General features: G+C 39.5%; 1 protein-coding gene across 5 annotated transcripts in view; it reads left to right on the top strand.

Annotated features, from left to right (window-relative positions):
- The window catches only part of Pcnx2 (pecanex 2), a 205278-nt gene that overhangs the window by 83580 nt on the left and 98132 nt on the right, over positions 1–23566 (top strand). For all 5 annotated transcript variants that reach the window (XM_063260053.1, XM_063260055.1, XM_063260054.1 and 2 more), the window contains 2 exons: positions 347–439; positions 1411–1561. In XM_063260053.1, the coding sequence (XP_063116123.1) occupies positions 347–439; positions 1411–1561 (244 nt within the window). The remainder of the gene's footprint in view (positions 1–346; positions 440–1410; positions 1562–23566) is intronic.

Here is a 23566-nt window from a genome sequence, read left to right as displayed (position 1 = left end):
CCCTCTAGGGAGCACTCTGGGCATCTTGTGTCTGGCCTGGATTTGTGGCAAAGAACCTTAGGCCTCTAACTGTATAACAACACATCTTCCCTCTATGGTTAACACTAATATGCCAGAGCCTATTTCTTTTCCCCTTCTGCCTGAGTCTCCCTGAAATTCCCACAGGAGCTAGTGAAAGCACAAGTGAGTGCTATGCCCAGTATGCCCCCTGGAGACATGACACATGTGTGACAGGCTGGAAAGCCATGTATTGAGGGCCAGTGTTCTATTGTAGGATTCACCCAGTGACACAGAGCTGCTGAGAGAAGCAGGATATAGCAGTCTTACAGGGCTCTTCTCTTTGCAGAAAGACGTCCTGAGATCAGATCTTGTCGTCTGTTCGGTGGCTGCTGTCCTCTCCTTTGCTGTCAGTGCAAGCACTGTGTTCCTGTCACTGAGAGTACGTGTCTCTGCAACTGTGTTCTTCCCCATCATTGTCTCTTAGGTGACTGGGCTGGTGTTGGGATGTGGGACCCACCCAAGAGGTGGAGACAAAATGCCAGGTGTGGGCTAAGAAATGTACCATGCACTGTGAGTATTGTTCAGGAGGAACCTGGCCCACGTTTCAGGTGTTTCAGAATAATTACACTGAATGAAAGAAGCCTAAAAGAGTACGTATTCTATGATCCCATTTTATATAGCATCCTGCACAGGTGTGACTTTGCAGGAGCAATGGTGTGGGACCCACAATGAGCACTGTTGGTGGTAGAATGGCAGGCTAGCAGTAAATCTCCATAAGTCAAGAGGCTACTGTAGTAGGGGTGAGAAAGAAGCCACAGAGCCACAAGAACCACGGAGCAGTTTTCAGTAAGGAAATTGAAGATGGAGGACCCCTGTGGGGTTTCTGGCTTATGACACTTATGACTTATCTCTGTCTCTACTCAAAAGTATGGGACATTTATGAACTCTCCTTAGGGAGAAGTCTGTTAGCTAAATTTGTTATTCCCACTCTCCTTATAAGAAATATAAAAATGTATTCCATTGGGCAGAATTCTCCCAGCCTCTGTTTCCACAGGTCAGTTTCCCACCATCTTAGAAGCTTTCAGTGTGTGAATCTTGTTACAGCGTATAGAAAATTATGTTCAGAGGCAGACCATTCTTTAAGAATGGGATGGTGACACACACCTATAATCCCGGGACATGGAGATGCTGAAGCAGGAGGACTGAGTCCAGCCCTGGCAATTTAGGGACTTAGTGAGACCCAGTCTCAAAAACTGAAGTCTGAAAATGTAGCTCAGTACAAAGGCCTTGGCTCATCCCTGGTACTGGAAAAAGGGGACCAGAAGAGGTACTGGTATTATGGGTCACCCGTGGGTGTCTCTGCCTTGCCTTCTGTGCTACATAACAAGATCTTGCCCTTTTCTTTTGCAGCCATTTCTCAGTGTGGTGCTGTTTGCCCTGGCAGGCACTGTGGGCTTCATCACGCATCACCTGCTCCCTCAGCTCCGCAAGCACCACCCCTGGATGTGGGTCTCTCACCCTGTGCTTAAGAGCAGAGAGTATCAGCAGCGGGAAGTGGGAGGTCAGTAATGCAGCCCTGTCCAGGAGAAGGGTAGTGGCCCACTGTGACCTGGAGAGAGAGCACAGCAGCTTGCATGTGTTCTGGCAGCAGGACTGTACCCTGCACATGAGAATCGCAAGTTAGAGAGAAGGAAGATGAGTGTGTATTGTTCCAGATATCCTTTGCCAACCAGGGCAAGAAAATTAAAGGGGCTAAATTAGAAGTAGATTTTATAAAAATATTTATCCATTATTAATATTGCAGAAAAACTAATTTCTGTTGTTCAGACTTGAAGATTATGCCTCCAGCTTAAGCTGACAGGGGTCTGACAAGAGCATTGCCTGATCACCCTCCATACTTCACACAGTACTGGGGCTGGAGCAGAGACTCACCCTTGGCTATTAGACCCTGGAACCCTGAGTTTCCATGTACTTGCTTTGTTCATCCGGTTGATACCTGTATCTGTACAGTCGACTTGCAGTTCCTCTGAGTGTAATAGTCTGGTAATTCTGATAATTTCACAATTCTAGATAAGAAATAAATTTCTTTGAGATAAGGAATCTCTTGGAAATTTCTTTGCAGGGTCTCCTTTGCCCTACAGTTCTGCTCTGTGCTTGAATAGACAAGAGAAAGCCTAACTTATTCCTATTTGTAAACATCAGTTACTGTTCACAGATGTAACCACGCTGTTTAATGCTGCCGAGGCTGAGCAGATTGATAGCCTGCTGCAACTTTTTGTTGTGATGTGACTTATCAAGTTGTTTCTATGCTCAGGCACATGATGTGTGAGGGCTCCAGGGTTATAGGCACAAAGATGGTGCAGGACCATTATCCACAACATGAGTGGGTTAAGATGACAAAAGAGAAAGAGGGAAAAATAGTTTTTAAAAAATAAAGATACAAAACAGATACTGGAAATACTGTCCAAAATAGAGCATGACTTTGAGGTTCATCTCTGGATGTATTAAGAGCTGCTTCAGTGAGACACAGCCCAGGTGGGAAAACTGTGGACTGTTGGAGGAATAATTGGGCCTCACGGGCCTGGTGCTCACCTAGGGTAGAGAAGGACAGGAAGGCGCGCTTCTTGCGAGGCCTTATACTTCTCACCCATGGAACAAGGGCTCAGCTTAAAGATGCACAACATGTTTTTTAAGGTTCTATGCAATTTCAAACAGTGCTTAAATGAAAATTATTATTATACAAACTGAGAAAAGACAGTCTTCAAGTGAGTTCCATTTGTAATGAGACATTGCACAGTTCATCTGGAGAGAAAGCCCCCACCCACCGCCACCAAAAAGTATTCACTGAAGCACACACAGAGAAGCCGGAGACGAACTAGTTCCTATCCTGTTGTCATGCTTCCCATTCAGTTTGCAACTTCAAAAGACTGAGTTCAGGTGAAATTAGTGGAGTGTTTGGGCTTTATTATTTTGACATCACTGGTAAGTACTTAGTAGAGATTTGAGGTAAGAAGCTTTCACTCTGAGAAGTGCATATTTATATGATCTATATAAAAATGTATACTTGCACTTTGAAGTAGACCTGTGCCCAGAGCATTCCTTGTACCTGCCTGCATATATACCTTCATCTTTGCAGCTTATTTTTGTAATATTGGGGATTGAACTGAGGATTTTTGTTCTGAGCCACACACTCAGTCTCTGACCTTTTTTAATTTTAAATCTCGCTCATGCTAAGTTGGCCAGGCTAGGCTTGAACTTGTGATTCTCCTGCCTCAGTCTCTTAGAATGTTGTGATTCCTGGCATCTACCACCATGCCCACTATACCTACACGTTTGCATTGACCTATACCCATGCTTACATCCACACCTTTTGCCTACACCTATGTCCACACTTAACCTTGAACCAGACCCTTTACTTATAGGTGTAATTACACCTTTATCTCTCCCTTAAAACCTACATATCTAAGTGCCTTACATGAGGAAAGCGACTTTGCCAAACTGAATGGAAGGAAAACAAGACAGATCAGCCCTGCACTCTGCTTGCTGTGGCAGCTCAGAGTATGAACTCAATGTAAGATAAGAGTGGGTAGTTAACAAATCAGGATTCTTCTTTCTTCCCTTTCTGGTGTTTTTTCTCCCCTAATCTGAGCCCAGTTCAAGTCACAATTATTTAGCATTTTAAACCTGTGAAGATTTAGTTCAAGATTCTGTATGTGGGCAGGTGGCCCTTGAGCCTTTGTGTTACCAGGCAGTGGCCATGAGATGTCTTGCTGGTTCACACAGGCTTGAGCAGAGGCTGCATAGATGTCCTCCCTGGCTGTGTAAGCTGTCCACAAACAGGCTGAAGTGTAGCCAAGAATCACAGGTTTGACAGATGAGGCACAGGAAGAAAAATAGATTCCATTTTAAAATTACATGTGTTGGAAGGAAAATCCAAATATGCATAATATAAAATACGGCTGTGTAAAGTGCTTCAGGGTACCATGCTGTGGCACCCTTGTCCTAAGTGTCCTTGCCTCCTCATCCTAGTCTCTGCCTTTTAGGAATTTCACTAGTAACAAAATCACAGGGAGACTCAGGTTGTTCACAGCCTCTCTTACGCAGGCTGTGCTCAAATCTTTTTTGCCACAGGAGCATAAACATTGCCTCTGAGAAAGAAAGAAGAGCAGGCAGAGTCAGCAAGCATGCACTCCTCCTGGCCACACCCATACAGACATCACTACTGAGAACAGAGCCATGGATTTGGCCAGTGGCAGGCATTACTAGTCAATTTCTACTAGCACATGTGCTGCCCCTATTTCAATTTAATTCCATCTCAGTGGTTTACATTAGTGGAAATAGAAGCCTAGAGAAGTTCTGAGATGTAACTTGGGTCCCACTGATATTGTAGCCAGTGAGTTCCTAGAGCCTGATCATCACATGGTGTCCAGGCACACTCCTGCTGCCCATACTGCCCTGAGTGCAGAACAGGTACAACTGAGGGTGATTTTAGGTCTCAGGCTGTTTGCTGACATTAGCTGTAGAAGAGCTGTGTGGCTGCACTACAGTAGGTCCTATAAAGTAAGTCTGTATGCCATGTCCTGATGCTGTTACCAGGCTTTTCTCCCTGACTTGAAACAGATTCACCACTGTGAATGTTGAGCATTTATGTGGTTTCCCACACTTTCTACTCTTTCTGCTCCTCTTGCTTGGAATTACAGTTCCTCCAGCTTCCCCTACTAACACCAACCTACCCCAGAAGTCTTTCTTTTTTTTAAAGAAACAAAACTAAACAAAACAGTAAAAGGGTACAAATAATACAGAATTAAAAAAAAATAAACAGTAAGAAATCACTAGCTAATAGATTACATATTGTCATCTTAGAAATAGTTGATCAAGTTACAAAATGAAGCATACAAAGTGGACATTAAAGCAGTGAGAGTGCAAACAGTTGTGTTCAATGATTCAACAAAAATTTAATAATATGGTCATCTATCTTACACACCTAAACACACTTGCAGTTGTGTCCTTTAGAGCACTTTCTTTTCCTCTCTTTTTTACAATAACATTTACACATTTTTGGTTTTATTACTCCCACAGTTCTTATTACTTTTTTTTGGAAGAGAATAAAACCAAATGTGACAAAACAAAGCAGAGTCAGTCAAAACAAAGAATGGACATACACATGAAGTAAAAACAATACACGGTGATCAACAATGGTTACCATAATGCCCCTTGCTACCTTAAAAAGAATTGCCTATATCATCAATCCTCTCTTAAGCACTCAAATCTATTTAGCTTCTCATTGTTCCCTGAGCCTCCCTCTCATGTAATCTGCTGTCCGTGACTGCTAGTGTCGAGGAGCATAGTGGGATCTGTGACCCCTGACTTGCTCATGCTGTTCCTCTGGAGCTCACGGTCTTGCTGGCACAGAGGTAGACTCCAGGGAATGTTTGCTAAGCTGCCTTTAATTTGAACAACACTGACCTGTCTCTGTTCTCTGGAGCAAACACTAAACTCTGTGCCTGTACTTCTTCCACTTTACTTCCTCTTGCTTTTTTCACGCATTTACTTTTAGGTAGATGAAGATGCCAAGTTAATTGTTACAAAATTCAAGTTATGATAAAATGAAACTAAGCATCACAACCGGAGTTGAAGACTAGACAGTACATTAAAATACATTTTTCATTAATCTAGTCTTTATCTTAGTGACCTCATCTCACCCTGAGCCTGATGTGCTTTTTCACCTGTACACTGTATTTGAGCTACAAGAGTAAGATTTTATTACACATGGTAAAGCCGAACAGTCAAAGGACTTGTGGTTCAGTGCATATAACTCTATGAATGAGTATATGTGAAGTAGCACTTTTAAAAACAAAGTTTGATGTGCACAGCAACTCACATGAATTCTGCTGAAGAAGACAGACCATGGGCTGCACCTTATTAATCAGGCAGAGAATTTTCTAGACTAAATCCTAGAGGAGCCCTATATTTTCCAGAAATAAACGAAATTTACTTTCCTGAATGATAGGATGATTACAGACCAATGACCCCCATCAGTTGACCCCTGCTGTAAAAAAATAAAATTTGGATCTTTTGAAAATTTGTTTTTGTTTAAGAAATTTGTAGAAGAATTACATTGTTTTAAAAAGTATGTAATGGGGTTTGATTACATTTTCACATGGTCCTCAAGGTAGAGTTTCTGTAATATTGTAATAATTGACTTTTAAAAATTCAGTGGAAACTGAAGAGATCTGATTTGATGATCATACTTTTACCATAAAGGTGGGCTTTAGTGGAGTTATAAGACAGAGACAATGACTCATTGGAATTCATTGTTTGTTTATTTGTTCACTTCAGAAATACTCATGAATACACTATTCATCCATATAAAAGATCACTGATTTCCTACATGACACCACGCCCTGGAACTGGTAACACAAGGGAGGCTCTGATCTCATAGAGCTATGATCAAGTAAACTTGTGTTCCTGCCATAGTATGGACGATGTGGGTCAGGACACTGTGTCCAGCTCTACAGCAGATACAGGGAAGCAGAAAGCTTGGGCCTTACTGGAGTGCTTACAGTTTTATTCTTTGTTTTGTTTCATGTTGCTTTTGGGTTTTTGAGACAGAGTCTTGCTATGTAGTCTAGGCTGGCCTTGAACTCATGATGATCTTCCTGTCCTAGCCTCCTGAGTTCTGGGATTACAGACATGCACCACCTTGCCTAGCTACAGTTAGTTTTATATTTCATTGGCTAAGGCTTTCTAATTGGTTGCCTAGGCACATAAACTAGAAAATACATGGATTTATATAATTAAATGTTGGATTTGTATCTGGTGCATAGTAGGTCTTTAATAAAATTGATTGTGACCAGATGACTAGTGCACTATAAAGTCTCCTAAAGAAGGGTTCCCAAAGGGATGACATAAGCACGCCAGTCTCTGCAGGTGTAAGGGGACTAAGGGGCTCACGTGCACCTCTTTGTAAATAGTATGCAAAAGCTTGCTGGTTCCTGAGAAGTACATGCTTTTATTTTTGATATCTTAAAAAAATAAAAGATTATATAGATTACAAAACACATCACTGTAAAATCTTGAATTTGTAATTTAAAAAAAATTTCTACTTCACTAATGAGTCTCAAATTTGTAATTCTTCAATGAAATTTACTTTGCATTTTAGCAAATCTTGGCAATCAATTTGTTCGACTGGTGTCTTCATGTGATACATGTGGTTGAAAAATATTGCTTTCTCTAATGTATTTTTGTTTGTGTCAAAGTAACACATAGTGTTAGAAATCAAATAGAACAAGTTATAATGAAAAGCAGTAGACCCTGTCAGTGCAGCTGCCCTCCCATCTCTGATTCCTCTTTTCTAGGAAAAATCACTTCCTATTCTTTGATATTTCTTCTGGTGTTAACCATAATTCTTCTAAGTAATGATAATGTTCCTGTCCTACTTCTGATATTTGAGATTCACTTGTCTACTGGCTTCTCCTTCCTTCCAATATAGTTTTTGCATCATTGTTAAAGTAGATTTACCATTTTAAGACTATAAAGTCTAGTATTCACCTCTCAGCCCAGTAGTCTGCTAGGATATTTCCTTTCTTATTCAGATGTTGGAGTCTTTGTGTGTGTGTGTGTGTGCGCGCGCGTGCGTGCTCTGTGTGCTTACCTTTCCAATAACTGTCTCTCACTCCTGTCTTCCACAGAGGCAGACTTACCAGGCCACCTGTCAGCTCCATCTGCCTTTTGACTCAATCTGGAGTCAGCTATTACCCCTATTTCCCTCTTCTCCCAGGTTCAGAGTGAGGCACAAGTTTCAATCACCTCAAAAGTGATGTGTGCACAGGACGCCTGCCAACATCTCCCTGGTCTCAAAGCATTTGGTTCTCTGCTGCACTTTAGGGATTATTTGGAATGTAGGTGTTCCTTTCTGAGGATTCAAAGCCATTGTCACATCATCCTGCAGAGTTCACTGCTGCTTTGGGAAATCTGATGTTTCTGACTCCTGGTCCTTTGTATGTGACTAGGATTTTCCTGGTAGGAAACTGTTTAGGAAGAAATTGTGGTGTCAAAGCCTAGAGAATAGGATTTGGGATAAAATTGATGGGCTGCAGTCCTGGCTCTGACCCTGATTATCTGTGCTTAACATGTGATTTGACTTTGTCATCTATAATTGAAGGGCCCATAGCAGAGAATTGTGGAGGAATGTAATTAGCACAGACATCTACTTGCTTTTGCAGTCTTTTTAAGCAGTAAGCATGCCCTCCCCTATGAGTGCCTCCTTTTCCTCTTAGGGCTCTGATACCTTGTCACTGTGATCCTTGCTTTGTGTCTGATTTTACCCATCATGCTGGGAAATTGGTGGCCCTTCACAATTTGGATTTCCATGCCATATAGTTTAAAAATTTTTTTTGTCAATAGGTGATAATACTTTCTGAATGACTCATTATACAGATTTAATCCATAAGAATTAAATCAAACATGATAAGGCATGTAAAATTTTTTGAAATGTGTACAGTGATAGAGAAAGGGACATGGCATCTGGTTCCAGAGGGTTAGGGTTAGGGTTAGGGTTAGGGTTAGGGTTAGTATGTGATGAGGTGTGTGGTGGGCAGGGGAAGAATGGGTTCCTTGCCCTTTTCTGCCTGAAGGGAAAGCCAGAGTCAGTCCTCACAGGGAAGGAAGAGGGTTCTAGGAATGGCTAGGAGCCATAAAGAACACAAATTAGCTTATTGATCAAGGTGACAGACCTGGAGTTTATCTTAAGCAAAGTCCAAGGACTCTCCAAACAGCAGGATGATGTGATTTCCTTTGCATTTAGCAATGATGACCTTCAATTTATCCATGTAGTGTGTGCCATTTCAATTCATACTGATGTGCGTACCTGTGTGTGCTGAGGACTTTACAGCCTTAGCATCAACCTGCCAGAAAACTGAGAGTATGAGATGTTCCATGAAAAGAGCATGCCAAAGCCAGCTGTGTTCATTCTGCTCTGCAGTGGGGTGACCAGTGCTAGTCCATCTGAATGCCATTCACTGAAATGCATCTGGTTCTCTGCTCCTTTAAAGCAGGAAATCCAGCATCCTCACAGCCTAAATCCCAATTCAGGATCTGAATTGGAGAAGGTTGTCTTCCTAAAGCCAAAGCCATCCTGAGGGTTTGTAATTAATTTTTAATTACTGAGAAAGATCTATTTTAGTAGCATAACCATCTAAATGAAACACAACCTGAAAGCCCTTTAAAAAAATTTAAAGCTTCCAATTGTAAAGAGTCATATATAAACTTGTAAATGGTACAATTAGTTTGCCTTCATTTGCTCAAGGGCCTAATATTCCAGGGAAAAGAGAAATGATAATGTTCACATAATGTCTTTTTATGGTCTCTTTGCATATTCGGGGCATTACAGAAAAGCAGTTATAAAATACCATCACAAAGGTTTTCTTTTTAACTGTGTATGACTACTGAGACAATTTGGGGACTTTAGAAACAAATTTATCATGTTATTACATTTGCAAGCTTTCTTTTTTATTAGCTTTACATGGTTTCATAAGAAGGGACTTATGTTTCTTCTTGGGAATTCAGAATTCCTGACTTGCACTTCTGTAATAGGTTCCTCTTGTATTTCTGTTCACTTTTTGGTTTTCTCTCTATCCCTTTAACTGTACATATTCAAGGATACACTTACCTAGAGATCAAAGAATTTATCAGACTAAATGACTGATAAGTTGGTAGATGAAATTTTAAGTTAAGTAAGTGTGGCAGTTAGGATGGAGTGTGAACTTGACTTACTTTGAGACCCCTTTAGGGGATTGATAGTGCAGACCTCTGGGTGTGTCTGGTTGGATCAGGGAGGCATGGCCATACTGAGTATGGTCTCTCAAGTCTCCACCATACCATTCTCCATTTCTGCTTTGGTCATATGCTGGAAAACTTGGCCCTGGGGTTTATCTTTCCCCAAATTGGCTGCCTCCCTTGACATCCAGTGTTTACTGGTGAGTGCATTGTGAGCACACCTGCTCCCATCTCACTGGGGCTTCTAGTCAAGTCTGAATCCATCCTTGGAAGGCATGGGGTAGCTTCTTTGCCATACTTAGACTGCAGTGACCACACATTTGTTTCCTTTGTAGTGGCACTTGGGTGTGCACACAAGCTGATTTACACAACTCAACCTCATTCTCACCACATACTCCCTTTATTTTTTGGTGGGGGGAAAGGTACTAGGAATTGAACCCAGCTACATCCTTAGCTCTTGTTAATTAATCTTTTTTTGTTTTTTAAATTTTGAGACAGGCTCTTGCTAAGTTGTCCAGGCTGGACTCAAACTTGTGATCCCCCTCCCTGAACCTCCCAAAGTCCTGAAATTACAGAGGTGCACCTCCATGCCTTTCTTTTTTCATTTTTCTTTTCTCTGTGACCCTAAGGGCTCCATTAAAAAACAATTAAAAGGTTTTTAACTAATAAATTAACTGATTTTTAGTCTTTTAGCTCTTTTATTTTCTTCAGAAGCCTGATCTAGAACTCCTCTGTAAATGTCATCTGGCTTTGTTTCCAGCTGAAGCCCTGGTTATCATCTCTTAAGTTTCAGGCCTCCCTCTGTGTGATCTGGCTGTATTAGATGCAGACTTCAGAAACAGCCTGTTTGTGAGTCAGAGGACAAAATAGTGCTTACCTCCTGAGTCTCCTTAAGCCTGAAATGTCTTAATCTCATCCCTAAAGAGGGCTAGGTTGTGGCTTCATGCACATTCATACACATCTTCTGTAGCTCAGATGGCTAAAATCTCACTGAATAAGTAATTTTATTCTCAAATATTTGGAAAGGCGTGGATAGCAAATTCAGAGCATACCAGTCATTTCCATTTTAATTGAAATTCATTGCTTTATGTGTTTCTGAGGTGTGTAAACTGAAATTCTTATGGAAAACCTATTTTTGTTATCATGATCTGCAGTAAATCCTTTTAGAGTGCAATGGAACTATGCCCCTCCACTCGAATCAGTCTTATCTCCACCACTGGAAAATAGCATTTTCTAATAGCAAATATGATAGCTTGTGAAAATCTGACAGGCCCTCCCCCAGCCAGATGGTTCCTGGGTTACTCCACAGCGATGGGCCTCTCCACATTTCCTTTAATGCAAATGTGTCTCTAATAGCACTGAGGATGAGACTGACTCTTACATTTTTCTTTGTTCACATTTTTTGCAAGAATCTAGCTGAGGTTGTCATGTTTCTCTAAATTGGTGACAAACATTGATGGAAGTCAGTAAATGTATTTTTGTAAGCAGGCTGAATTGCATTTGATGTGACAGCCTCAATCTGACACTGTTGATCACTTACAAATTGAGAAATCAGGAAAAAACTATATTTGTGTAGAAAGAAACCCAAGTGCCTGCACCTTAAGAAAGATTAAAATAGAAAATATTGTTTAATATTATATAGTTAGAGATCTTTTTGCTTTAAGCAATTCTAGGGGGTGGCTTTTTTGAGTCTATCTTTGCTCATTTTAACTATCCAGAATTTTCCTAATCACTGAAAATGATAATAAGAAAATAATAATATGTACACAACCCCAGATGTATTACAGGGATTCCACTATGTACATGAAGGCCCAAACCAAATAAGACATAGCACCTGCCTTTGATAAACTCAAAACCTAGTGGGAAGATTACTAAATAAATGAATAATTGCTCTATGCTATGACAAGTACTAAAATTGTAGAATTCAACACATCCAGTCATGGCACAAAGAAGTATCATACTTTGCTTGAGACCTAAAGTAATATGTACAGAAGGTCTGGGTCTGTGTCCAGCAGACAGCTAATGGCTACAGGATATAGAAGAGTAAGACAGAGCACCAGAGGAGAAGGTGATGGGTCTGCCGAGAGCAGCCAGAAAGGGAGTGCGCTATTTATAAAGTATTTAAATACAGTCATACAAACCATTAAAAGTTATTCTCTACTGTCATCATCAGCTGACAATTCTAAATAGTATCAGTACTAAGTCCTGCTCCTACCAGAATAGACACTGTAGGTTTACCTAGCAGTTGCTGGCAGTAACTGTTTTGGAAATCGGGACTAATAGGGGCCCAACACCTCCACATGAGTTGAGGCTGGTCCTGTGAAAATACTAGGAATTTCTCTAGCAGGAAAATCTGAGGAACATTTCAGGAAAGCAATCAAAGATATATAGAGTGTGTTTGGGTAGTTGCAGGAAAAATGGTAGAATTTATTCAGATGGCAGTGCAGGAAAACAGTGCTGGGTGCCTCTCTCATACTGTACATGCTAACGAGTTGTAGAGGGTTTGTAGCTTTAGATCTGAAAAATAAAATAAGTATTTGAGAAAACTATAAGAGAATATGGGCTTACAAAGACCTAAAAGAAAGAGAAATAAGTTAGGACATGTTAATATTGTATATTCCTCTTCTTTCTTTTTAAAATTTATTTTAAAGAAAATAAAACAAAACAAAACAGAACAAAGCAGGTCAGAACAAAGCAATGCAAGCAACACAGGATTTCAAGACAAAACAACATGACATCAACCATAGGTACTACAGTGATCTCCCTGAAATAGTTGGCCATATCTTCACAAACACTGAATTCAAACAAAATAAAATAGTGTAAACCTGATCAAAACAAAGAATGAAAGTATTATAGCCTTCAAAACCAGACAACAGGAAAATCATTGATGGCTACCATAATGTCTCTTGTTCTCTTCAAAATAGCTGTCTGTATATAGTCCTTTTCTACAACTATAAAAATATTTTAAAAATGAAAAGTAATCATAAATGAGATATTATCTCAAATATACCAAGGATGAATACATAAGATTTATAAAGAATTCCTAAAACTCAGTAAGGAAACATATAATCCAATAGGAAGGCAACAGACATGAGGAGTTACTGTATTTTACGAAAGTGTGTGTTTAGATGGTCAGTAAATAGAAGAGGTTTTTGAGGAGATTAGTCGTAAGGGAAATATAAGATAAAACTTCAGTAGGACATCAGTGTGGCTGAAATAAGAGAAAAGGTGCTTGGTAAGGATGTGGAGCAAACAGAAGGGACCTTTTATACTATTGTGGGAGTGTGTACCGCCATGGTCTCTTTGGAAAAAGGTTTGGCAGAATCTCCCGGAGATTACTGACCGCACACCTAACTGCCTTGTGGTTCCACACCCAGTTGTATACTTCACAGGTAGTTGCACATGTGTTTTTAAAAGACACGTGCAGATATGCTCACAGCAGCACTCTTTATAAATGGCATAGACTAGATCCCAAACAGATGCCTATCCACAGTATTCTGGAAAATCAAGTCATGCATATTCACATAATGCACTGTTCTACAGCAGTGCTAATGAATCAACTACAACTACACACACAACTGTGGGTGAATCCCACACAGACAATGTACTTCCAAATCTACAACTGACAACAGAGTCCTTGTCCTTACAGAGCTGAGGATTCATGAGGGGAAGCAGATGCTAAACAAGTCATGAATAAGTAAACAAGAGAGGACATAGGAATGTGTTTTATAAGGAAAAAATAAATCGGTGAAAAGAAGTAGTGAAAAGAGGCTCTTTAAAATAGGGCAATGAGGAAAGGAACCATATAGAAAGTGAAATTTGAATGGAGTCTTAAAGGGAGGAAGAAGTGAGTCACTTAGATAGGTGGAGACGACATTCCAGGTAGGACACAGTAGATGTGAAGTCCCTGAAAAAGGGCAAAGTTGGCTGCTCAATTAACCTGTAGGCTGAGAGTGAATATTGGAGAAATGAGTTGGAAGTATGACTGGAAAGCTATCAAGGTTCTAAATGGTTTAGGGTCTGCTATGACATGAAGTAGATTTTAAACTTTAGATTTGTGATTATTTGCATGGGCAGGCTGATGCTAAAAATCTTACCATATTCCCAAGTCTTGGTGTCTTAACAGTGTCTTAGTGGCTGCTGAACTACATGGTAAGCCATATTCACAACATATTAACAACAAAGGTTCCTTCTGTTTGTTCCACATCCTTACCAACACCAAATACTCCGAGTACCAAAGTTTGTCTAAATCACTCTCCCATTGCTGAGACACAATACGTAAAGCCCATAACTTAAAGGAAGAAAGGTTTATTTTGGCTCATAGTTTCAAGTTGCAGTCCATGGTTGGAAAGCTTAAATTCAGAAATGGTATGGTGCAAGGTCCAATCACAGGGAAAACTGTTCACATTATGGTTGTCAAGAAACAGAGAACAATAGGAGAAACCAGGGAGGGAGATAAACTCCTCTAGGTAACATCCCCAAGCCACACCTCCAAAGTATAAATAATGACCAAAGTAGAATAGATGTTGTGAAATAGGAAGAAAATGTTCAAACAGGGAGGAACTAAGGAGAGGGGAGAGGGAAAGGAAGAAAGGGAAAAGAGAAAAATGGAAACAAAGTTTTTGTAAATAAGGGGAAGAGAGGTTGAAGGGATGGGAGGGTAACGAGAAAAATAGAATCAGTATATATCAGGTGCAGGTACAAATTCCCTATGATGAATGTGATTATTATCTGTATATAAAATGTACCAATAAACTTAATTAGTTAAAAAAGAGAAACACCAGAACACTAAGTAAAAGCATATTTCTTGCTTGTTCAAACCCTATTGAAATTTTGGTTCAAAGTGTCTGTCCCTTGCATAGTAGAGTGCCACAGTGACTTGTGGATCTCTGTGTTGTACTTTTTTTTTTTTTGTCTTTTTCGTTTTTCTTTTTCATTTTTTATCGGTACCAGGGATCGAACTCAATGACTGCCTGCTTGCAAGGCAGGCGCTTATGCCGCTGAGCTAAATCCCTAGCCCCTGTGTTGTACTTTTTTAAAAAATTTTATTTAAAGAAAGACTAAACAAAACAGAAAATAGGTAGAAATAATACATACATTCAGAAAGAAAAATAAACAGTAAGAAATCACTAGTTGATGTTTACATATTGTTTTACAAATAGTTGCTCAGGGTACAAAAATGGAACATGTAAAGTGGGAATTCAAACAGCGAGACTGCAAACAGTTCTGTTCAACTATCCAACAAAAACTTACTAACCTGGTTGTCAATCCTGTACACTTAAACATACATGCAGTTATCCATATCTTCATTTATGTTTAGATTAAACAAACTAAAGCAGGTTAAAATCATTCTGAATAAAGAATAATAGTATTGCTGGATTTCACATCATGACACTCTGATCAGCACTGGGTACTGTAGTGTCTTTTTTAAAAATTTAATTTAAAGAAAGACTAAACGAAACAAAATGAATAGAAATAATACATAATTTCAAAGAAAAAATAAACAGAAATCACTAGTTGATGATTACAGATTGTCTTCTTACAAATAGTTACTCAAGATACTAAAGTGGAGCATATAAAGTAGGGATTCAAACAGTGAGATTGCAACCAGTTTTGTTTAACTACCCAACAAAAACTTAGAAATATGATTATCAATCCTAAACACTTAAACATACATGCAGTTATCCTTATTTTCAATTATGTTGAGATTGAATAAACCCAAGCAGACTAATATCACCCTGAACAAAGAATAATACTATTGCTGGGTTTCACATTATGACACTCCAGATCAGCACTGTGTATTTTAGTGTCTCTTTGTCTTCAAAGTATTCATCATGTGTCATAAGATCAGTTCTCATAAACTGTTTATAGATTCTACACATGCATGAGTCTTAACTGTATTTCTATCCTTTCTATATTAGAGGGAGAAACAAAACAAAGCAAGGCAAAACAAAACGTATTCCTATAAACACATGAAATGAAATAAACATATAAGACCGTTGTACAAGGAGTTCTACCATGGTTCCTGTGTTGTCTCTTGTTATCTCCAATAGAATTGGCTATATCGTCAGACATAGTGTAATTGAATATATCAGTACATAACAGTATTAATAAAAACACAACTTTGTATATAGTATAGAACTTCAAAAACCAACAGTTATCAAACCAGAATGTGTATCATAGAGTTTTGTCATCTTCAGTGTAGTTGCCTATACTCTCAATCATATCAGTTTTGAATAAAATCTTCTCTGCCTCATTTCTGTTATGGTCTTCTTTTGCCATCAATTGTCTGCTTATCTTCTTCATTCTATTTTCTGCTCCATTCATTGAAGCCTCTCTGCCACTGTTCCTGGAATCCTAGTACTTTTCTCTCTCTCTCTAGAATGCCCTCCAGTATTCTCTGTAGAGTTGGATTGGTGGTCACAAATTTCCCAAGTTCCTCTTTGTCTTGAAGCATCTTGTTTCTCCATTAATTTCTAGAGGCAGGGTATATCAATCTGGGATGGAGGTTATTTTCTTTCAGGGCTTGGAATATTTCACTCCAGGCTCTTCTTGACTTGATGGTTTGTGTCGAGACGACTGCCATTATTCTGATGGGCTTTCCTCTATAGGTTATCTGTTTCTTGTCTCTAACAGCTTTTAATATTCTGTTCTTATATTGAATTTCTGGGATCTTGATTATTATATGCCTAGGTGTAGCTCTGTTTTTGTTGTGGGTGGCTGGAGTTCTGTATGCCTCATATATCAGAATATCATTTCCTTTTCCTATGTTTGGGAAGTTTTCCTTAATTATTTCTTTGTAGTTCCTTTGTTTGTACCCCTGCTTCTTCATTCACATTTTTTATTCTCAAGTTACAGATCCTTTTGTTGTCTTGTAGTCTTTGTATTGTTACTGCTTCTTTCTTTGTTATTTTTAAAAAGTTTTCCCTTTAATACTTCCACATTGCAAAATTGTCCTCCAGTTTGGATAATCTATCCTTAGTTTCTTTCAAGGTGATTTGCCATCTTTCCATAGAGTTGGTTTTTTGTTTTTTGTTTTTTGTTTATCGGTACCAGGGATCGAACTCACGACTGCCTGCTTACAAGGCAGGCGCTTATGCCACTGAGCTAAATCCCCAGACCCCTTCCATAGAGTTTTTAATTTCCTGGTGATCTCTTTGAATCTGCTTCATGTATTCTATTTTTTTTTTTATATATTCTTCATCAAATGGTTCTCTCCTTTGTTTGAATTCCTCCTTTCTTCCATCTGTGTCTGCTTGAGGGGTGCTTAGTATCTCTTTTATTAATCTTCTTATATCTTGCAATATTTGGCTAAATATTTCACTTTTGAACTCGTCTATGAGGTCCTGAATATATCTCTTTATGTCCACTGGCACTGTGTCTGATACTGCATGTTTGCTGTCCTCATTCTCCTTTGTATTTACCTGTTCTGGGTCCATGTTCTCAGGGTTGGGACCTGGGGACTTTTTGTTGTTGCTTCCTCTTCCCATCTTTTTTGTTTCTTCCAGGAGGCCCCAGTTTCTTTCTTTGTTGGTTACAATTCTTCTGAAGCGCGCTAGCTAGATGACCCTTCACACTGCTGTGTGCTAGTGAGTTGCAGACAGGGACAGCATATGCTGGCCCCTTCCCTCCGGATCAGTCAAGCTGCTATGGCGAGCACTATATTTCTTTGCACTGCCTCCCCTCTGGGTCAGTCAAGCTGCTGTGGCCTACACTGTCAGTCAAACTTCTGAGGTTTCACTGGGTTAGTGTGGTTAGTGTACATCTCTGCTGTAGGGACTTGAACTCGGAAAACCTATTGGGTCTCAGCCAGGTCACGTGACCCAGGCCTCGCTCACTCCACCAATCCCATTCAGGAAGGGGACAATTGACTGAAGTCACTGCTGCCCCTTGTACTTGCCAGTCCTGGCTGGTCCTAGAATGTCATCTGCCGGAGCCCCTCTATTTATGGAATGGCTCCACTCCCGTCACTCACCACAGGTTGATGTAGGCACCCTGCCAACTCAGCTCTCCTTTTGGCTCGTTGACCCCTGAACTCAATGTCTAAGCTGTGGGACCTGGGATGGCTCAGCAAGCCGTGGTGGGACCTCAGCAAGTCGCCTCTATATTGTACTTTTAAGGTCATCACTGAATCTTCACATTCTTAAGCAAAAAGAGAGTGAAAAGCATCATGTAAGATGATGGGCTCCATGCTTACTCCTCCACTTGCAGATGACACATGTGGTGTCTGCTCTCATTCTGTGGGCAGGAAGGAGTCTTACCTGTTCTTTCTTAAAGATAAATAACCAGGAAACACAATCTCCAGCAGTGTACCATTTCCTAGCACCAGTTCTATGCCAAAGGAAGCATGGATTTTTGATGATCACCTAAGTAAAATTTGTTTACCTCAGATTTTGTTATAATGAGACTAGAAAGCCATTAGAGAGTCTGGGATGGGGTTGTGACAAAGTCTTTACAGTGCCTCTGGAAGCCAGGCCAGTTTTAAGGAAGTTTTATTAGTCTAGATAAGAAATGATGGTGGCTAGACCCAAAAGGATGGTGACAGAGGAGTGAGATGTGCTTGAATGTGGATACAGTTTCAAATGTAGAGGCAATAACATTTGCTTATAGGTTGGGGAAAAAAAGTAGAGAAAGGATTTGTCCTGAAAACTCAGATGATTGGGTAATATTGCTTGAAAAGATGGTACTTAAATCACATGTTCTTTTCCGGAAGTCACATTCTCAATTCCATGATGATCCAATCATTGTAACCCATACGAACTACCTGTATATTCTTGATCCTCTTCATTCTACTCTTCTTTCACATAGCCCTTGTTCCTCATCACCTTTTACTGTGCTATGTACTTTCACTTATTTATTCTGTTGTTTATCATGTGTGCTACAGTGTAAGCCCCACAATGGCAGAGATTTTGTATAGGGCATTGTTTTAGACTACATGCCTATAAAAGTGCTTGACACAGAGTGTGTGTTCAGCAATGACTGGACTGAGTAAATGTGAAACAGTTTAGGTGAAAGAGCATGGACTGAAAGATTCCATATGAGATATTCATTGCATATGCAACAAATGTTGGATACATTAAAGTCCAGAAAGAAGCCATTAGCACTGATGAAATTTAAGGCCATGGAACTGCACAAGACCATGTAGGGAGTTATTAGGAGGGAACAATTAGGTGGGAGGTTGAGTTCTGCTGGGAGGTTGAGCAACCTGTGCTGGGAGGTTGAGCAAGATGAGAATAAGGATTAATCAGGTGTTCCAATGTGGAGGTCACAGTGACCTCAAAAAAATAGTTTGATGAAACAGTTTCTGGGAGAATCTGAATAGACTCAGAAAAAGAAATGGAGATAAGTTTGTAGAAAAAGGCAGTATAGCCAAAATGTTTTTGCAAAATTGTTACAAGTGGGTGCAAAGAAATGGAGAGGTAGCTAAAAAAATCTGCAAAAAAAGTATGGTTAAGAAAGAGCAGATTTTAAAATACAGAAGACAGTATAGCATGTTTGCATGCTGAAGAGAATGATCCTGTACAGAGAGAAAATCAAGGAAGAAAAGAGGATGTGGGGTAATTACAAGAAAAACATTCTTATATAGGGAAGAAAGGTGGGGTCTTGTGTGGTAGCTATACACTGTTTCTTGCTTCTGATTTTTATGTAGGGGATATAATGGTTTAGTGAAAAAAATTGAAGGTTTGAGTATTACAGATTGAAAGGAAAAGATAAATATGTAAGAGATAAGTACATAGAATCAATATCATGTATATTTAGAGGTGTAGAGGAAGACCATTCCAAACAGTGTTTCTCAAACATGAGCATTTCTCAGAATTGTTTGCAGAGTCTGTTAAAGCACAGATTTTCTTTCCACGCTAATCACACTGAAGTTCTGATGCACTAGGTTCTGGGTCTGAGAATCTGAGTGTTTCACACATCCCAGAAGATACTGCTATTGCTGATCTGGTTCTCAAAATGCTGCCTGACATCCAGGAGCATCAGTATCACCTAGAAGCTTATTAAAAATGGAAAATGTCTGGCTCCATTCCAGGCCTACCAGATCAGATTTTGCATTTAAACAAATAATTTATTTACACGTGGAAGCATGAGGCTTACCACTCCAGGTTAATGTTTTTCAGCCTTGTACCAGGTGGTTACAATATGAAGCTATGAAGGAGAAGAACTGATTTAGGAGGACTCCAAGGTATGCTGCCTGCATGGCTAAGTCAATTCGAGAGTCATTAGACTTGGTTGATAACCTATAAACAAGAGTAGGCTTATGGTTCTGTTTTCAGCATGTTGTATTTGACGTTTTCTGGAGTACAGAAAAAAGAAAGAATATTTAAAAGAAGGAGCAGTGATTTTTACACCTCACAGAGGTCCACTAAGATAGACTGAGATGTGTCAGTTAAGTGGCGGTCAGGAGATGACCAGGGACCTGGCCACGCACAGTTCTGAGGGCATGGCTCCAAAAGCCCAGGAGCAGAAGTTTCCCCAGTAACTAGAAGACATGGAAGTGGGGTCATCCAGTACTGACAAGCCTCTCAAAAGCTTGACTGTACAAAGAAGGACAGAGCAGATGCAGCGTGAAAGACAAGTGCTGCACATGGCAAAGAGCTGGAGTGTGGCACGGGAGGGGCTGTGCAATCAAGACAGCAGGAGCTCCTGGTCCCGGGAATCAGTGGGGCCAGACCTCAGGAGGAGATAGAGTGTGGATACAACTGTGGGTGTTCTTGTTGCTAGGGATGGGAAGGTGAGGGCATCAGTAACCCCAAGATTCCATTTTCTCTAGAAAGTAGTAGTGAGAATCATTTGTCTGGAGGAAATAGAGGAGGGGTCTTGAAGATTTGTTTCTTATTTTTCCTGTGCTTTCACAAAAGTTTAAAGCCCTTTCATCTAGATGTGAAATGCATAACATACCTTGACTTTATTATGTGTCAAAGATCCTTCACTGTGAAGTAACACATTCCTAAATCTGCCCCAGGAAACATTATGCATTACTTGTGAAGAAAGTCCAGCATGAATTCCTTCCCATCATTCTTACTCTTTGAACTTAATTCTCTTCCAATGCGCTTAACTCTTCCTCTATTTCTTTAGTCACTATGAATTCTTTTAATCTGTGTCATTCCTCGTTGCATCCCTTTTCTGTTTACTGGGCCCCTTGTCGGGACCTCATTTGTTTCCCACATCATGAAAACCTTTCCCCAGTCTCTGCATTGCTATCTTGTTCCTATGAATTCTTTTCAAATAAGATTTCTGAATGCCAGACTTCATTTCATGTTTTTAGTCAAGTAAAAGTATTTTTATGCTTTTGACTTAACAGATATAATACAGTCTTACACTGAAAATAAGGCACATAAGAAGAAAGTAAAACTTCCATCCCCCTTGCAGATGTAGACTTCACCCTGGGGTGGAGAGGTTGAAGCCCCACAGAATGGCTCCTTTGCTGCTGTCTGCAGGCTGTAGATCCAGCCTGTCAAAGCCTCCAGGTTACAGCCGATTGAAAGCATGCAGCTTTGTGGAGATCTGTCTGGAGGTTTCTCAAAAAGTTGGGATTGGAAATCCCATTTATTCCAGCTATTCCACTTCTAGGCATATTCCCAGAAGAACTGAAAGCATCATACCACAGGGATATATGTGCACCTATGTTTATAGCAGCACAATTTGTAATTGCCAGATCTTGGAAACAACCCAAGTGTCCATCAACTGAGGAATGGATAAAAAAGTTGTGGTATTTCTATACAATGGAGTATTATTCAGCTATAAAGAAGGATCACATTGAGATATTTATCAATAAATGGGCGCAGCTTGAGACCATACTCATAAGTGAAATAAATCAATCTCGCATGTATGAATACCGAATAGTTTCCCTAATGTAAGTAATGATTCAAATATATAAAAATATGTGATAATCATGATTCCCCATTATGTGGCCTTGAAGCCTTATAAAATTTTCACTTATTAATTAGAAAGGCTTTACTCTGGGCTTTTTGATATGGAAATATTTGAAGCTATAGTATATGAAGTTTTATCCAAATATTTTAAGGAAAAAGACAGACACTATGGTAACTACTATTCTTTAAAAAAATATTATTTAGCTATTTCTTATGTTTATTTTAATTAAGGGAAAAACTTAAAAAATTAGGATATATAGTAGTAACTCTTTTTGATCTCCTATTAACTTGTTTTGAAGTCCTGTAATACTCCCAAGATCTTGTTTTGACTGATTAGACTCTGTTCCATTCTGTGCGATAGTAGCAAGTTTGAAGGTATAGGCAACTAATTTGAAGGCAATAAGATTCACAAAGATGCCCATTCTGGTTTGACTATTGTCTCCTTTGGAAGTCCTGTAATGTTCACAATGCCTAAGTTTTATTGGTCTTGTTCTCCACTGTTTTGTCCGGCTTTATAATATCTAATGAGATGGACAATTCCTTTTAAGGAAACAAGAGACAATGTTGATAACCATTGTTGATGACCTTGTACTCTGTTCTACATCATGTGCTATGTCTATCCTTGGTTTGGACTTACAGCTTTGTTTTGCCATATTTGACTTTATTCTCTCCCCCCCAAGAGAGTAATGAGAACTGAGGAGTAATAAAATCCAAAATGTATAAATTTTGTTATAAAAAAGAGAGGGAGGGGAAAAAAAAAAGAGCTCTAACGGATATAACAACAAGTGTGTTTAGGGATGTTAAATAGCTGACTATATTAATGTTTTTGGATCATTGAACACAGCTGTTTGCAGTCTCTCTGTTTGAATGTCTACTTTGTATTCTTTGATACTGTGATTTGAGCAACTATTTCCAAGATGATATTATGTAATCTATTAACAGGTGATTTCTTACTGTTATGTTTTTTTTTTGTAGTTATGTATTATGTGTAACCTTACACTGCTTTGTTCTGTTTTGTGTTTTTCTCTTTTTCCTCTTAAATAAAAAAAAAAAAAAAAAAAAAAAAAAAGAAAGCATGCAGCAGGGAAGGGGTAGGATCCCTGGGGTTCCTGAGCCTACGGTTGCTGTATTTCTCTCTCTGAGATGGAAGCAGAGGGGCTCTTTATCCCTGCCTCTGAGCTCCTGAGGCTAGATGGAAGCTTTCTTTATCTGTATTAGTGATATTTCTCATCACTGGACAAAATACTTGTGACCAGCAATTTAAAAGAGGAGAGATTTATTTTGTCTTTTTTTTTTTAAAGAATATAGTCCAAGTGGGGCATGGTGGCATACACTTGTAATCTCAACACTCAGGAGGCTGAGGCAGAAGGATTGCTGTGAGTTTGAAGCCAGCCTGGGCTACAAACTGACTTCAAGGCCAGCCTGAACTGTACAGTGAAACTTTTCCTCAAAAAAGACCTAAATAAATAAATTAATTAAAATAATAAAAAAGTAACATTATTTATTAAAAATATATATAGTCCATGGTTGGTTGGTTCCAAGGCAGAAATGGTATGGCAGAAGGCATGGCAAAGCAAAGGTACCCATGGCAGCTAGAAAGCAGGAAAAGGGATGAGCTGGGCACAAGAAAGCACCCTTCCAGCTCATGCCTCCAGGGGCCCAGCTCAACCATGTCCCACCTGAGAATGTAAGATTTGGGGGGAATATTTAGATGTAGACCATAATATCTAGTCCTGACCCCTCCAAAAAGCTCATCTTATCTCATGTTGAGAATTATTCGGTCCATCTCTAAGAGTTTCCATCTCTTTGACAAATACTCAACACCACAATTTAAAGGAGGAAAAAATTATTTTGGCTTATGGTTTTTTGAGGATTCAGTCCATGGATGGCCAGATCCAAGGCAGAAACAGCAT

The sequence above is a fragment of the Cavia porcellus genome, unplaced genomic scaffold, assembly GCF_034190915.1.
Source record: "Cavia porcellus strain 051 isolate PalLab524CR breed Dunkin Hartley unplaced genomic scaffold, mCavPor4.1 scaffold_13, whole genome shotgun sequence".
Classification (NCBI taxonomy): Eukaryota; Metazoa; Chordata; class Mammalia; order Rodentia; family Caviidae; genus Cavia; species Cavia porcellus.
Note: the sequence above shows the minus strand (reverse complement) of the source record. Positions and strands in the feature narration are given on the sequence as shown.